We start from the raw sequence: 17,332 nt of genomic DNA, 5'->3' as shown, positions 1-17,332 counted from the left end.
AAAAAAAATCACCACCAAAGTTAGGTGCTAGAATATTTTTATGATCATGACAATTTTTACATACCTGAAGGTTGGCTAGTTGAATTATGTTACACCTACATCATGAATGATACCAATCATGGAAACTACTGCACAAGTGAGATCAGAAGCAACGTCCCTGCCCACTCATGGACGAGAGGAGCGGACATAAAACCCTAAACACACAGTGCATACAAATAATGAGGCTCAGAAACCAGTCACAGCTTGGGAGCATAGGTGGAGAGAACACTTACTTTCTTCTCTGTGTTTTTCTATATTTTCAAAAACTTCTACAGTGGGTGTGTATTGCTCTTGTTATTAGGGAAGGTAACCTAATACATGGGGCGATACCATGGCTTCACTGAAGAAATAAGCTGCCCTCCCTAGGTGACACTCATACTAGGTGACAAGTAGGAAAGGTGGGGCGGGGAGGGGTGGCATCCACAGGTTAGAAGAACTGCTCGTGGGTGAGGGACGAGGCAAAGATTAGTACCAGATAGGTTCAAATCCTGGCACACTGTATGACTTTCCTCCTCTCCTCACGTTTTCCGCTCTCATGCTAGTCATGACATCAGATTTGTCATTCCCCACAATGAGCGGCCGGCCGACTAACCAAAGCCCAGGACTGCTGTTTGCGCCCTAAAAAGTAACGATGCCCCAGTCAGTAAAGTGTCTGCAGGGCAAGCCTGAGAGGCCGAGTCCAGAGCCCCAGCCTCTGTGCAGAGAGCTGTGTGGGCACCTCTAATCCCAGCCCCCATGCAGAGAGCTGTGTGGGGCACCTCTAATCCCAGCACCCATGCAGAGAGCTGTGTGGGCACCTCTAATCTCAGCACTGGAGAGATGAATCCTGGAGCTTGCTGTCCAGCCTGTCTAGCTAAGTCAGCGATCACACCCTGGTAGCAGGATGGAGAGATGTCCCCTTTCTACTGACTAGCCTGCATGCTGCCTGTGGGGAGGGGCTATGCAAGATGCTAGAGGAGAAAAGTGACAAACAGCCCTACACGGATGGGAATCCTTCAATCCATCATACTAACCTGCCAGGCAAAATGCTATCCCTGGTACAATAGTGCTATGGCTATTGTGGTGGGTAAATGGCAGAGCCCTGAATAGATTTAAGGCCACAGAAGAGAATTCATGCCTGGTACAGTATACTATAAACCTGTTCAAAAACTCATGGCTCGGGATGTCATAGGCCCTGGGGTTGGGAGAAAGACTCACTACTGTTATTTTCATAATTTGACATCACATAATATTGCTTTCTAAATATTTATGTTTATACCCATAGATATATGCTACTCTAAGCCTGCATCAGAGAAGTTTCTCTTTGCAGTGAACAGAGAGACTCATGGTTGCTCTAGCCATGATTGATGAGCTCAGTCCTAAACAAGATATTTATATCATTTATTCAGACTCAGGAAATATCCAGGAAAGGTGGTTTAAAAAAAAAGATTATAAGAACCAAATGATAGAGAGAAGGGCTGAAAAAAACTATTTTCTGAGTGTGGCACAGAACTCATGAGCCCACAGCAGCTGAAATCACCTACCCTGGGCCTGCACACAACTGGACTCTTCGACAGTCATCCATGGATGGAGAGGGACTCAGAGGGCCCTACCTTTCCCTGGGGAGCTACGGGCTATGGATGGATGTTGGGGAAGGAGAAACTGTTGTGGACCCACTAGATTCCAAAGGATAGTTCTACAATCACAACTATACAGGTGGCCTTGGTGAAGGTCAGTGGGTCACAAAACAGAAAGACCTAACTGCAGGAAAGGGACTTGTGGGGAAGAGGAGGCATGAAGAGCCGAGGCAGGGAGATGAAGGATGGCAAGGGTGGGAGTGAGCAGCCAAGGCCTCACAGCCATAAACAACACTGTCTAGACATAAATTTAACTAGTGAACAAAAGGCGAGGGTAGAGATTGAGAAAGAGAGCAGCATCAACCGCTTGTCTCTCTGTGCACACACATGCACACACACACCCCATGAACACACACTCCAAATGTTTAAGTATCTGAAGTAAAATAATAACAATGCACAAAATGAAGGGAGGAGGCAAGGTTTCTGGAGAAGAACGGGTACACAGGACAACCACTCTCTCCTTTCATCACTTACTCCCCTCTGTCCATCAGTCCGTCTGTCCACCCGTCTATCAGTTGGCCACTGCTTAGTCTTTATTGCATTCTGCATGCTGCACACCCTTGCTGGCCTCAGGCTAGAGGGAGCTGATGAAGAGCTTGTCCCCAGCTCTCACTGTCCAGTGCTCTCCTCCACAAAGGAGCGGCCAGAGAGACCAGCGGACACTGCTGGTCACTGCATTCCAGGCCACATGCTGAGGCTTTGCCTCTGTGGACGCAGTGTGCTGTGTGTGGTGCTCTGGAGAGCTCCCAAAGACAACAATGCCCGGGACCCATTGGTCCTTTTCTCCAGCCTAATACCAGTTTCCTCTCATCAATTCTTTCCTCCTCTGTCCCCTCATTCAGACTCATAACTAATCTGGTGTCCTCAGTTATGCCACACCCCACCTTCCTCTTGTGGAGGGGGCAATGCCTCTGATACAATAAGAAATATAATTTTAGTTGGCCAAGGCCAGAGCTCCTGTGTAATAAGGCATGTATATGTTGGTTCTCTACCCCCACATCATGGCACAGGTCTCCTAAAACCTTTGTGATTTCCCAAATAGTAGAGTGCTGGGAACACCCTTTGTTCTAATATTTGGTCTTTGACTCTGGTTCCTGACACATATATCCTAAATTCCATGAAATTTTCTGGTCATTGAAGGCATGTTTTGTCTTCATGAGATATCTCCTCCAGAAAGCTTCAGAATGGAGGTCAGTAACCAGAAAGACCAAGCCGTGATGTGGAGCTCATAACTTCCATCTGTACCTCTCTCCCATCTTCTAGAAGAACTAATCATTCCATCTATCAAGAAAAAAATATTCATTTACTCATGAGAACCTTCATGATCCCAAGTTTTCCTAACAGCCCGTCACTCCATAGCAATCCGTCAGGGAGCCAAGGCCCAGCACGAGCTTTAGTGGAAACAAAAATCACGTTCAAACTATGGTAGAGAATGAGCAGGGGGCGGGGGGGAGGGGGACTAGATGGTGACCAGACGATCGCAGGTGGGTGAGCAGACCTTGGGGTTCAGGCATCTCTCAGAAGGACACTGTCTAAGCCAGTGTAGAATTCTATCTGTGTCCTGATCACCCCCTTGTGAGCAGCCCCGGCCTGAGGGATCCCCACAGATCTCACCTGCCACCTGCTCACCCGGCCTCACTCTGGAATCCCACAGTTCAGTTCCCAGCTGCTGTCATCCCCCTATCTGGAGGGACAACCACCTCCCCTGGCTTCTGGTGGGAACCGGCTTTCTAACTTGTCAGGTCCCTCAGGGAGGCCATAACGAGCCACTGCCCTGGCCACCCTGGAGGACCTGGCACAAGTGTACTCCAGTGCCAGCAGTCGCCATTCTTCCTTCTTGGAGTCAGTTCCTGTGTTCTCCCCATGGGACTCACGGAGCAGAGCTTTGAGCATCTGCAGTGTTGGTGCCCATTTCCAACCTGTCAACCGAAACCTTCAAGTTCAGTGACATTCACCAGTGATCTTCATGGCCAGCCACCGCATGCCAAGCATTTTACCAACGAGGTCCACACCGGTTCTTGCCACACCATACAAGAGGACAAGCACAGGTCACAGCTAATATTAAGTTCCCAGAGTCTGGGGACAGTGACACTCCTTTAGATTCAAAGACTTGTTTTGCCTGACACATTCTGTTCCCCCCCTACATGCTGTACCCTGCAGAGTCCTGCAGATCTGGTGACCGTGGCGCCCACAGGCCTGCTCAGCTTCGGGACTCACCATGCCTCCGGTGCACTCGCGACAGTCCTGCAGGCAGCTGATGGTCTCCCAGGTACTGTAGGCTTTCAGGCCGGCCATCAGAGCCTGCAGCGAGCGACTGTTGATGAGTTCCCTCCCCTGGAAGATGTTTTCGTCCAGGACAAAAGCTGCATGCCTGCGAGACAAAGTAGAGATGTGTGGTGGGTACAGCAGCGTGTCAAAGCCATGTGGGAGAAGCATGCATGAGCCCCAAGATCCCCTTCACTGCCTCTCAGTTTGCAACCACCACTGCACCACATCCTTCTCCCCCCTGTAAATGTTCTCCTTCACTTTCTGCCCAAATTCCTTTCTGCAGTCAATTCCTAAGCCTCATTGGTAATGCTGGCCTCTGCCTCTGGTCCATGCTTCTCTTGCTTCCTCCCAGTCTACATATAGGGTCGTATTCGACATTATTTTCTTCTACCTACTATACAAAAAGTTTTGCACACCTTGTGAATTTGTCGTTTTTTAAAGTCCCCCTCTACTGGAAATTCTGTGACAGATTGTATAGTAAGTAGAATAACAGGCCCAAAGAAAGGCATGTTCCTACCTCTGGAACCTGTGCGTGTGCCACCTCATATGACAAGAGGGACTGGCAAGGTGTAGTTAAATTAGGGTCCTAAGGGATACAACTGGGCCAATGGGAACACAAGTGTATGCATGAGAGGGAAGGGACAGAGAAGAGGAGGGAAGAATCGAGGTGACACAGCACTAGGAAACTGCTGACTTTGCAGATGGAAGAAGAGGGCAAGACAAGCCATGAGTCAGGCCCGAGAAGTTTTTTAAAAGGTCAAGGATATGAATGTTCCTTAGAGCCTTCCAAAGGAAGGCAGACTTGCCAGTTCCCTGATTTTAAGCCAACGAGACCCATTTTGTTCAGATCAGACATTTTGAAAGAGAGATAGATCACATCCACAGAGCAAATTCACAATACATAGTTATAATTATACTATTTTGTTATTAGTTATTATCGCTAGCTTCTTACATTGCCTAATTTTATAAATTATATAAATCTACTCTAAGTGTGTAGAGTTTGATATCATCCATGGCTCTAGGCATCCACTGGGTACTGGAATGGACTCCCAGAGATGAGAACCGCTATAGCTACAGCAGTAGCTGGAAGCTCATCCCTCTTCAAAATGCTTCTACCGGTTTCCTTTATTTTTCAGCCATCTGTGGCTGTGACTTCTGTATGATGTCATGTTTCTTGGTGCCCCTTGTCTGCCCTTTCATCTCCTCAATTCTTATTTTCTTTCTGTATTTCCAAATGCCATAGCTGAAGAGGGACAGGTCTTCCTTTTCTCTCTTCTTGAACTACTTTTAGTATGGCCTCATGTTCAGTTTTGTTGAATGTATTATCGCATAACTAATGTTTTGTGTAAATATTTTCCTAAACTCTATAGTCGGCCAAACTCTAGGGCACAGGAAAGGTCCTAGATAAGAGCATTAAAGTCAAGGTGGCCAACATGCTAAGTGAGGAACTGTCTTGTCAGGATCTAAATCTTACAGTAAGAGTGCTCATGTGGCATCCTGTGATATATCCCCTGTCCGCTTCGGGATGTTGACGGCTGTTAGCATTGTTTGGGTCTTGTTTAGGTAGCCATTTTGGTACTCTCAACAAAATGAGTTTAAAACTTTTACTCTGAAACTATTTGCTGTTTACTCTTACATTTTTGGTTCAATTCCCCTTATTCCTGTCTTATTTAATTCCACCCATTGTATGCCACCATTAACTTATAAAAGGAAAAATATTTATATGCTCTGAAGAGAAACCAGAGAGCCACAGTTAACTTTTAAACACATACTGGTTTGCGAGATAAACACCATGACCAAAGGTAACTTGGGGATGAAAGGGTTTATTTGGCTCACACTTCCAGATAACAGTCCATCACCAAGTGAGTCAGAGCAGGAATTCATAGCAGGAACCCAGAGCAGAAAAACAGTGGAGGAAGCTGAACACTGGCTCTCTCCTGCTTCTGTCAGTTAGCTTTCCTATATGACACTGGACTACATGCTAAGGGGTGACACCACCCACTGTGAGCTAGGCCCCTCCACATTGTCATCACAGGGTCCCCAGAAGACAGGCTAAGCTGGGTCATTAACTGGCACACACTACATTATTTCAGTGATGTATTCTAGCTATCTGCAATGCAGGAATGTTTGCCCTCACAGTGCATTTCCATGTCATTTTACTGTCCATTGCACCACCAATATGTTTATCAGTGAAGAAGGAGGGATAGAAAATATAGCTTATGCAGAGAGGAATAGCTTCTTTTCTACACGTCATAATTTTCATTATTAGTTTCATCTTAAAGTTTTTCCTTATCACCATTATTGAGGAATAATTTAGGATTCATTCAAAGCATACAGATTTGATGGCTACACATTCTTGTGAGACGATCAGTCCACAAAACAGTTTCAACAGCACCCCAAAATGACCCCACATGCTTCTGCAGTCTATCCCTCCCTCCAGTCGCATCCCAAGGTCACCAAGGACATGCTCTCTGCCACTCACCATAGACTTACAGTAGACTGTACAGTATGAATTGTGCCTTCCTTGTTTCCATTAGTGTTATTTTGAGACTTGTCCTTGTTACAAGCACATGCCAGGCACTGTTATTTTCTCCTGCCAATCACTATTCCATTCTGTGTAGTGCAGAGACTACACTTCAGCTCTCAAAAAAGTGTATTTGCTTGTCAGTGAGCATTTCAGTTACTTCCTGTCTGGAACCATTACAGACAAAATGACTATGAAAATGTGTGTGGACATCTCAAAGGAGGCATATGACTTCTTTTCTCTCATGTATGTAGCCATGTAGCAATGAAATGGCTGATATAGCAGAAGCAAGCAGGTCCCCAGGGCTTGAGGACCAGACTGTCTAGCCCAAATAGCGAGCTTCCCATTCACTGGGAGACTTTGTTTCAAGTAAATAAAGTGGACAGAGATGGAAGAAGACACTCAATGGGCTCCTCTGGCCTCTGCATTTGAACACACACACACACACACACACCTCTGTTCTGTTGAGCTGTCTTGAGATGTTGAATGAGCCCGTACATTGGTGTGGGATTCCCCCTCTGTATGCTGTAAATATGCTTTATTGCCATTGGTTAATAAAGAACCTACTTTCAGCCAATGCCTTAACAGAGTAAAGACAGGCAGGAAATCAGAACAGAGATGTAGGGAGGAGAGTAATGGAGCAGAGGAGATGCCACATAGCTTCCAGACACCTGCCCGCCTGCGAGAACCTTGCCAGTAAGCCACAAGCCTCGTGGTAAAATATAGAATAATAGAAATGTGCTAATTTAAGATGTAAGAGCTGGCTAGAAATATGCTTAAGCTATTGGCCAAGGAGTGTTTTAATACAGTCTGTGTGATCATTTCGGGTCTGGGCTGCGGGAAAACGAACAAGCAACCTCTGCCTACAGAACTAGTGCCAACGTGGTCAACTACATCCTAAGGGCTTGCTACACTATACACACTTGAATATGCACTAGTATTTATCTGAAATTTATCCTCACAGGTGCTGAGTGGAAAAAAATTCTCTAAATGACTGAATCCGGCTGAAAGACAGAGATATTAGCATTTCTACACCCTTCCCTTCGCCCCTGGTCTGGAGCCAAGCCTGGACTGCTTGAGATGCCCATTCAGTTCAGGAGTAAATAAGAGGCAGATCCCAACAGTCTTTTGAGCTGGTGCACTGCAAACAGCATTATTTAAAAGTTGCTAGTTTCTTTCAAAACTAGGAGATTTTCTTTGTACAGCAAATCTCTCTAGATGGTTCCAAAGGGAGCTATCAGTCACCAGCTTCCCTGGCCAGCAATTTCACAACATGGAATCCCTGCTCCACACACTAGCAGAATGGTTTAAATGCAAAACTAACCACCTCCTCAGTCAAATATGATGTCATTGAACAAGGTCATTTCACTCCTTTGTTGAATTAACCTGTGAAGAGTCAGGCACTGTGAGATAGGAAGATGCCAAACCATGGACCCACAACTGCTATGCTCACAGGAGTCAAGTCCTCAACCAAGAACGCTGGTGTGATGATATAGTGGACTAGGCCACTCCTTATTCTCAGAGTCACTTAGAAGGTGACTGTCCGAGTACAGGAAAGCAAGAGTGTGAGGGACAGGTGCTGCAGGGACATGGAGTGCACCTATAGCAGGGACCCAATGGGAGGACCGAGAGCTCAGGGACTGAGCTTGGAGTCCAGCAGTACAGCCCACGCAAGGAGAGCCACCAGTGAGCGCTCAGACTTCATCACAGGCAAGAGGCTGCTGTGAAGAGGTCCGGGTTGGAGGTGGATGGCAAGAGTGCGGGACTGAAGAGGTCAGCTGGGGTGACAGGGGAAGGAGAACAGACTATCAGGAGGTGGGATTGGCAGGGTGGGGAACAGAGGTCTGGGGACTACGTACCGCATTTTCTCCATCCCTCAGTTCATGTACAATAAGGTTGACTCCATAGCCGTGACTAATGCTGACATAAACATGAACGCTCAGATTCAAAAGGACAATGTTTGGGGAATCTTGCGGGTAATGGCTGATTGAGCATTCAGCATTTTCCTCTGAGCACATCCAAATCCTCACTCATTTGATCTTTACAAAAGGCCCCTAAGTCGGGTTTTATTATTACTATTTTGTATGCGGAGTTGAGACAGAATTCCAAGCCACACACATAGCAAATGGTGGGATCGAGTTACGTAACCCCAGAAAAGCCCATGCCACTTCACCTCTGTTGTGCCTTTCTGACCACTCAAGACTTTATTACAAGACACAGGGGGACAGGCGGGGCCAGCTGACCCGGGCTGCAGAACGTTTTTGCTGCTTACTAACACCCGGCTTGGATACCTAAAGACCTGGCCCATCTCACTGTTTGAGGAGAACCCAAAGCTCTGAGCATTTCACCAATCAAGCCTCAAGGTACCCAGCCCCTAAAACGTGAGGCCAGCTGGCAGCAGCACACCTCCATCAAAGTTGGAACTCAAATCCCACAGTTTGATAACCTGTATGGAGAAGGTAAATGAAAAGAGGAGGAGGGGAGAAGCCAGCACAATTTTGGCCACGCCACAGTGAACTGGACTGGCTACTTTCTTAGACGCTGAAGGGAATGAGGCCTCTGAGGTTGACCTCTGACCTTCTCATACACATGACAAACAGGCAATATATAGTTAGGAACTTAGAAGGCCATGGAGCAATTGGATTGGTGATGTGTTCAACAATACAGCACCACATGTCACACAAGAATGGCTCTGTGATTTGGCATTAATTAACATCAATCCCTTGCCATTTCTCACCTTGAAACCCAAAGCTAGAACAGGGGCCTCTCTCAGCTGGAGCAAACAAAACTAAGCAACAGGAATAGAAATCAGAATGTGTGTTTTCTCAGCTACGGTGGTGACATGCGGTTCAACTTCAAGGGATCCAGGAAGCTTCCCAGGGTGATAAAAATGGTTCATACTCAGTAGGGATGTTTGTTATACAGCTGTTCATATTTGCTTAGACTCACTAAATGATACACAGCAATTTGAGCATTTTACTTTATCCAAACTGAGTCTCAAAATTATTCAGAGCTAGAGCTGAGCTAGTAGTTTAGTGGTATAACACTAGCTTAGCGTGTGCAGCAGCCTAAGGTCTAATCCGTGGGCCCAGCACGTGCAGCAGCCTAATCCTGTGTTAGTTTTTGTCAACATGATGTAAAATTGAGTCAGCTGAGAAGAGGGAGTACCTTCATCAAACTGGCCTGTAAGCAACTCTGTGGCCATTTTTTTTTGAAAGATGGTTGATATGGGAGGGCCCAGCCCACTGTGGGTGGTGCCACTCCTGGGCAGGTGGTCCAGGTTTGTATGAGAAAGGCAGCTGAGCAAGCCTTGGGGAGCAAGCCAGTCAGCAGTGTCCCTCTCTAGCTGCTGCCCTGACTCGCCTCAGTGATGGATTTGTCTAGAGAAGTGTGAGCCAAAGAGACCCTTTCTCCCCCAGTTTGCTTTTGGTTAGTAATTTATCACAGCAACAGAGTAGCAGGATGCCCCAGTACGGGAAGAAAAAATTCAGAAAATTTTAAGTATCAGATGTTGGATGTGAGCTTGTTTTGCCTGCCACAGAATCCATCCTTGGTACTCTCTGGAGTCCTGGACTTCCATTCCCTGCCTCATGTTATGAGAAGGCCCCCTCCTCCATAGGCCCAAGGACTGTGGCACCCCACAGGTCAGCAGAACAGAAGATAGGGCAAAGTTTCTCTGATGCCCATCGTCCTATAAAACCCAGCACATACTCATCAGTGTGTAAATTTTCCAACAAGTGAGAGGCTGTAAGGTACCCACTGCAGCAACCCCACTGAAAAACAGAATTAGCATGCTAAAAAAAAAAAAGAACACAGGAGAAAGATGTAAAGTTTGATGTTCTTTTCCCTGTCCACATCCTTCTGGGTCCTTGTCATCTTAGACAAACCTTCAAGTTCCTTGTCTTTAGGATGTTAGGGGTGACAATGACACAGAACACACGGCCCAGGTCCTGCTCGAGTGCTGGGAGACAGAGCATCTGAAGGCATCGATCTATTAAAGCCTTTGGTGACCACTGGAGAGATGGCCGGGCAGTTCAGAGCACTTGCTGCTCTTTTGGGGGACCCAGGTTTGGTTCCATACCCACATGACAGTTCAGAACATCTGTAACCCCAGTTCCAGTATGGGATGCCCTCCTTAGTCCCTGTCAGGTACCAGTCACACACGTAGTACCAGGCACACGTGCAGGGCACATCCATACATTCAGGTAAAACACTCATACACATAAAATCAATGAATCTAAAGCAGAGTTTGTAAGAGCTTGCGGTGAGGGGGAGCGTGCTTGTGCAAGTACAGCATCATTTCCGCTATTTCATTCAGCGTCCCATTTCCGCTATTTCATTCAGCGTCCCGCCTCTTCCCCAACACATGCTCGTCACACATGCCTTGATCAAGTCTTCAGAGCTTTATCCTCCGTTTAGAAACTTTACCAGAAGTTGGAAACATTTTAACTGCTCAAATCTGTTACAGTTTCTCCTGGGGGAGAAGCACTCCCAGAGCCAGCTCACCTGCTTGTGAAGGTCAGGGCCAGTGCTGTGGCCAGGTGAGACATCAGCCTGAGCGCCTGCATCTGGTGCTCGATGATCCTCACCTCTTCTTTGCTCTTGGGCCCAAACTGCCTTCGGCTAGAGAAAATGAACAAACATGACTTTTACCAAAACGCAGTAAGTAGGTAACTTTATCTTCACAGCTGCCAGTGATGTTTCGAACGCTGCAGGATGCAGAAACCCAAATCTCCTAAAATGAGGTTAAGGCAATAAGTTAAGATAGTCCAACCGTCCGAGGAAAACCCCAAGCAAGTTTTTTAGTTTTCCTAGAAATGAACCTTCCCACCACGGGATATGTGGAAGGCAAAACAGATCTATCTACTACATGGAGTAATTTGTACTCCTTAACATTTACATGACATTTCCGAGCTTCAAGTGCCCCACGATCATTAATTATTCAGCTTTACTAGGTTTGTAACATAATTAATAGGACAGGAGCCATAGCCTAGAACATATTTCAAATGGACATTCTCAACAAGGAGGGTGGCGGTGGCCTCCGCGCACCTGTCAGATGCACAGGTGGATCATTACTCTCAGCCCTCCTAAGCCCCCTGCAGTGCTGCATGGCGTAGTATTCAACTGAAGGCCCTGTGTCTTGTTACAGTGGCTGCAGGGCACTTGGAGGCAGGTGCATCTCATGTCTTTCCTCAGTGCAATTCCTGGGACTGTCCCTGTAGCAATGCCCATGGGCAAACCCTGGTGCCGGCCAATACTCTCTGACTCGGGTTGATGATATTCTGTTTTGAAGTAGCCATGAACTTAGTTTTTATTTTTTAAAAAATAACTGCTTAAACACACACACACACACACACACACACACACACACACACACACGTTATCAAACATCCAAAGCAAACCTATGTTATAGACACTATTGAGCCAAGGATACCCATGCACTTACAAGCAAATTTTTCAAAGTTTTAATCTTTGCACCTTTGAGGGTCACATCAGTTATCTGCATATCATATATCCATATTATGATTCATAACAGTAGCAAAATTACAGTTTTAAAGTAGCAACAAAATTGATTTTATGGTTGGGATCACCACAACATGGGGAACTGTATTAAAGGATCGCAGCATCAGGAAGGTTGAGAGTCATTGGCATAAGGCATTTACAAATCACAATCTGGCAGTGTCAGACATGTGGGAGGGGAGAAGGCAAACCAACCCAGGCATACACTGGGCCAGAACGCTACAAGCAGAGTGAGCAGACATCCCTGGGCACAGTCTGACCACTCCAGACGGTTGTCCCAGGAACACTATCATCCCTGCCCTTGGTCCATGCCCTTTCGCCCACACCACCTCCACCCAACCACAGCAGGGCACGGTCTCAAATGAGAGGTTGAGCAGTATGCAGGGTAACCTCTCAGTTCCAGCTGGATCATGATGAGTCCAAAAATAGAAAAAGAAACTTCATTTTCAATAAGGATATCATCATAATGTTAGGTTATTGCTATGGACTGAATTGTGCCCCCACAAAATTCATACACTGAAGCCCTAATTCCCAAGTGACTATTTGGAGATAGGGCTTTTAGGAAGTAACTAAGGTTAAATGAAGTCATAAGGGTGGGGTGCTAATCTGATTTACCCAGCAAACCCTCCTTCAACTCAGTGTGTTGCAGGAAGGTCAGCTAAGGACACTCAAGAGGACAGATCAGAAGACAAACTACACAGACACTGAATCTGCCGGTTCTTGGACCTTGGCATTCCAACCACAAGACCCAGAACCACAAGACATAGATGTTTATTGTTTAAGTTTACCCCATCTATTGTGTTTTTGTCATAGCAGCACAAATGGTCTCATGCAGTTACTTAAAATGTTCTATTTGTCCCCACTCTCTAGAGTTTTAATTCTGTTTTATAATTCTACTGTAGGTTTATTTGCAATTATTAAAGCCCAATTTTCACACTAGACATGGCCATATGCAGCCCACTCCTCTGGGAGACAGCTGTGCCACCAGTACACTAGATTCTGGGCACCTGCCATGTTCAAGGTCAAGTCCCAGATATGGAGCTCATAGCCCAGAACACAGAGAAGACCCAGTTATGATGGCCCAGCCTTCCATCCCTGTCAATAACCAGTATTTCATCTTGTTTTTCCAAACATTTCATTTCAGGGTACTTTACTCACACAGAGATGGCAAAGGAAATGATCGATAACAACATCTTTTAGATCTTGATTTGCTGAAAAATCATGATAGCTGTACAATTTTAAATAGAGTTCCACAGAAGTTTCTGTTTCTTCAAGCAAGTCTTTGCTTTGGCACAGCACACAACAGATACACAATATGGAATGAATGGGTTTTTCAGATGAAGAAATGCAGGCAAGCATGGCAGAGTGGCCTGGTCAAGACCTCAAGGAAGGTTTTTTGGATGCTAGATCAGTGTGGGAGTTAGCAGCTGCCAACTTGTTGACAATGTGGCAGGATCTAGAGTCACCTAGGAGATGAGATTCTGGGCAAACCTGTGAGGGATTCTCTAGATTAGGGTTACTGAGGTGGGAGACCCACCCTGAATATGAGCACCATCCCATGGCCTGGGCTCCTAGACTGCATAAGACTGCATAAGAGAAAGCTATCAGAGGTATTTATCACTTCCTTCTTCTGTACTACAGAAACAGTGTGACCAGCTTCCTCATGCCCCCTGTGCCACGCCCTATCCACCATGGCTCCCAGTGCTGAGCCTTCCCCACCATGATGGACTGATGTTTAAACCGGGAGCTAAAATAGACCCTTTCTTCGTTCAGTTGCTTTTTCTCCTGAGGGTGTTTGATCACAGCAAAAGAAAACAAAACTAATACAATCAGTTTCCCGGTGTGATTTGTGATGGTCCCACTTCCTCTTTGACTCTTATAGTTCAATATGGTAATAGGCACGGGCCAGAGAGACCACCAAGAGTCCACACAGCAGGCCTCAGACTATATCTCGTCATGTGGCAGGGAGATCGGCCAATCCACTGCAGGAGTCTAGGTGATTTCATAAACTTGAGAGGTTTTACAAGGATATATGCATATATTTGTAGATAGTCTTTGTAAAATGGAATGATCCAGCAGCTGTGGAGTCTGCTCTCATGATGGGGTGTGCAGGGCTTTAGGGCCACCAAACTGTTTGCTCAGGGCATAGTTATCTCTGCCCTGCAAACCTTCAGAGTGCCATCCACTCACTGAGTTTAACTGATGGCTCAGGAGGTACTGGCTTTCTAGCCCCATTGCCTTAGACGGTCTTCTATAGTTGTGAAGAGACATCACGACCATGGAAACTCTTATAAAAGAAAGCATTTAATTGGGGCTGTCTTACATTCAGAGGTTTAGTCCATTATCATTATGACAGGAAGCATAGCCACCAGACATGGTGCTGGAGGAAGCTCAGACTTCTACATCTTAGCAGACAGCAGAAAGAGAGTGAGTCACTGGGCCTGGCTTGAGCTTCTGAAACCTCAAGTCTGCCTCTAGTGACATACTTCCTCAAACACCAACTCCAGCAAAACCACACATCCAATAGAGCCACTCCCTAGGATCCTATGGGAGCCATTTTCATTCAAACTACCACACCCTTCATGGATAGGTTTCTTTTCTTCGGCCACAATAATTTATCACCACCTCCTAACCTGACGATTAGTTCTTTGACACATAGCCACACACAGGCATTTAAAGTATAGGAGCCAGATGCTTGGGAATCTAATCCAAATGCCCCTGTCTGGTATCTAGGAGTTAACTTGGGCCTTGCTTGAACCTTTAATGATTCTTTGTACTTTCTGTCCATGCAGGACTCACTGCCTCCACCAGCCTCAAAACCAGCTGTCATATACCTTACTGGACTCATCTGTGGTGAACCAGCCACATGTTCTCTCTTGACACTGAGACTGTTTTGATTTTTTTCCCTCTCTTTAATCCGTTCCTTCAAAAACCCGAACAGAACCAAACCAATCAAAGCAAAGCGGCTTCTCCTTAGAATGCCCTGAGTATTCCCTCTGTGGTCCTCCCTCCAATGCCAGTATCTCTCTCTTTCAGTCTGCACTAACTGATGGTTGCTGATGCTTCTCCTCCCAGAGCCTTGCTGATCCTGGAGTGTGAGCCCCACCTCCAAGGGTGAGCTCATTCCTAAAGATAGCAAATGATGTCCCCATGATTGCATCATCCAAATGTAAACTAGCAAATCCAGAAACCCCAATACCTCATGTATAAGGCTATTACAATGTAGGGCACTGATGCCCAGGACAAGTCTCCCCAGGTGACACCCAGGGCCAGGTATCAGACCACTGAGGAGAGTGTCAAGATATCAGAGTGCTAATATCAGTCCTGGTCTGCTTAGCCTGCTTAGCCTGCTTAGCCTGTGTGGTCCATCCTTTCCTAGGCATCCTCCATCTCCTCATTGACACTACTGGTTCCCTATGAGGCTCTGCTGGGTGGACACCCCGTTTTTTCTAGGGCACTATGAACAATGAGCCACTTAAAGATGGCAATCTTCCTGACCTGTTGGCCTCCACATATCTGGAAGTTAGAACAACCTATCTGTCTACGGTCTCTGCTATCTGCCTCATAGCTCACACCTGCTTATTTTCATGTGCCCCAGCCTGGCCTGGAACAGGGACTCCCAGAAAAGAAAGAAAGGAGGGCACACTGGATACCACATCATCTCAGCAATTGTACTCCAGCTTCCCACCTGCCACCCCCATTCTTTCCTGAAATGTTTACTTATTTATGGTTGTTATGAACAAAGAAGTAACTCTGACAGTAGAGCTATGGTAGAAGCAGTAGACAGAATAGAAATTGATGAGACTGAGAAAGCAGGAGAGAGGAGCCAGTCCCTGTAATACTGACAGCCCTACCCTGGCTTTCTTATAGGAGAGCAGAAGGAAACCAGTGGATATACAGAAAGTGGGGCACACCCGCTCCTTTCCTCGGATGCTGACAGTCTCCAAAGCACTGAACAGGAGTTTCTATTGGCTCTTTACCTATCTGATACTCTACCTGGTTTTAGAGGTGGCACTAAAGATTAATAATGACTCTTCTGCTCAGAGATGCCAACAGAGCTCAGTCCTAGGACGGCCACTATTAGCCCCAAGCTGGTTGGCTAACTGCAAGAGAAGCAGCAGATAAAAAGGAATATCGAGTCTCCGGGCCATAGAAAGTATGGCCCACATGGCAACCTTGCCCAGCCATTCTGAGTCACCCTCTTGTTCATGCTGTCAGGACCCAGTTGGGCACACTGAGGGCTCCTTCCCTGGTTGCCAGCATCTTGGCATGCTACCCTGAACACAGCTCACTAGGCTGTAATCCCTGCAGCTGGGCCAGCAATTACTGCCTGCCAGACATTTTTATTGTTCCAAAATATGATCTATATGGATACAATATTCTTCCTGTCTTTTCTTCCACTGGGTTACTATTTTTTTTGTTAAAAACACATGTAAAGGGTATATTTTTCTCTGTAAACACAATTCTTATTTCAGCACTCCCTCCAAAGGAAAATAACTCAAATCACTTAGCTTTCTCCTGATCTTTATAAAACTAAGAGCCGTGCTGATATACACAATGATAGCCACGTGAAAATCAATCCAGGCCTCAGAGAGAGCTGCGAATGATGCCTTTTAGAATATAGATCTGAAAGGCTATTTCTGGACTCCAGCAACAACTAAGGAATGGAGGAAACATTTATTTTCGGTTGTTGTATTTCATCCCTGCTCAATTTTGAACACGGCTGCTTAAAGCAACATTCGCTGGAAGTGACACAGCTATTAATCACTAAGGCAGCTACTGCAGGCGCAGCCTCTGGGGGGGACCGTGCTGCCTGCCTTCCCTGCTCTCCCTCTGGTCTCTTCTCCCAAAGGAGGCCAGTGACCTACTAAAAAGATAATTGCTTCCCATGTTTCCTGCTCCAAAGCATCATTGCCTCAGTCTGCTGTGAATGACATGCAGTCACCCTGGAAGGAGGAAAGCCTGCGTGGCTGAGCCTCTGTCCTTCACCCTCAGTCTCGGGGTACAAGCCAAGGGTGCAAGCTAGTTCACAGGCATCTCCTCACCCAGGAAGAAGGAGAGGAAAACTCACTTCGTTCAGTGTCGTGGTGCTGACCTCTGCAGATAGAAGCTGGGCCTCAGACACATATCCATGGCCACTGGGATTTAATAATAATTTAATTTCAGACTACAGTCAAGGGAACCGGTGAGTGTCCTCAGTGGGACACCCACATCCCATTCCCATATCACTTTACAGAGATATCTCAACCTGTCAGAGAGCCCCAGCCCAATGCTTTCTGTTTCTCCTCTCTTAGGGGGACACTCCTAGGTTTAGAACTTAGCATGCAACTATTTGTACAAATCAGAGAGAGAGATAGAATTTGTG

General features: G+C 46.3%; 1 protein-coding gene across 1 annotated transcript in view; it reads right to left on the bottom strand.

Annotated features, from left to right (window-relative positions):
- The window catches only part of Acoxl (acyl-CoA oxidase like), a 249,683-nt gene that overhangs the window by 123,164 nt on the left and 109,187 nt on the right, over positions 1 to 17,332 (bottom strand). The window contains 2 exon segments of the mRNA XM_005364451.2: positions 3,873 to 4,026; positions 10,954 to 11,070. Coding sequence (XP_005364508.1) covers positions 3,873 to 4,026; positions 10,954 to 11,070 — 271 coding nt within the window.

The sequence above is a fragment of the Microtus ochrogaster genome, assembly GCF_000317375.1.
Source record: "Microtus ochrogaster isolate Prairie Vole_2 chromosome 14 unlocalized genomic scaffold, MicOch1.0 chr14_random_1, whole genome shotgun sequence".
Taxonomy (NCBI): Eukaryota; Metazoa; Chordata; class Mammalia; order Rodentia; family Cricetidae; genus Microtus; species Microtus ochrogaster.
Note: the sequence above shows the minus strand (reverse complement) of the source record. Positions and strands in the feature narration are given on the sequence as shown.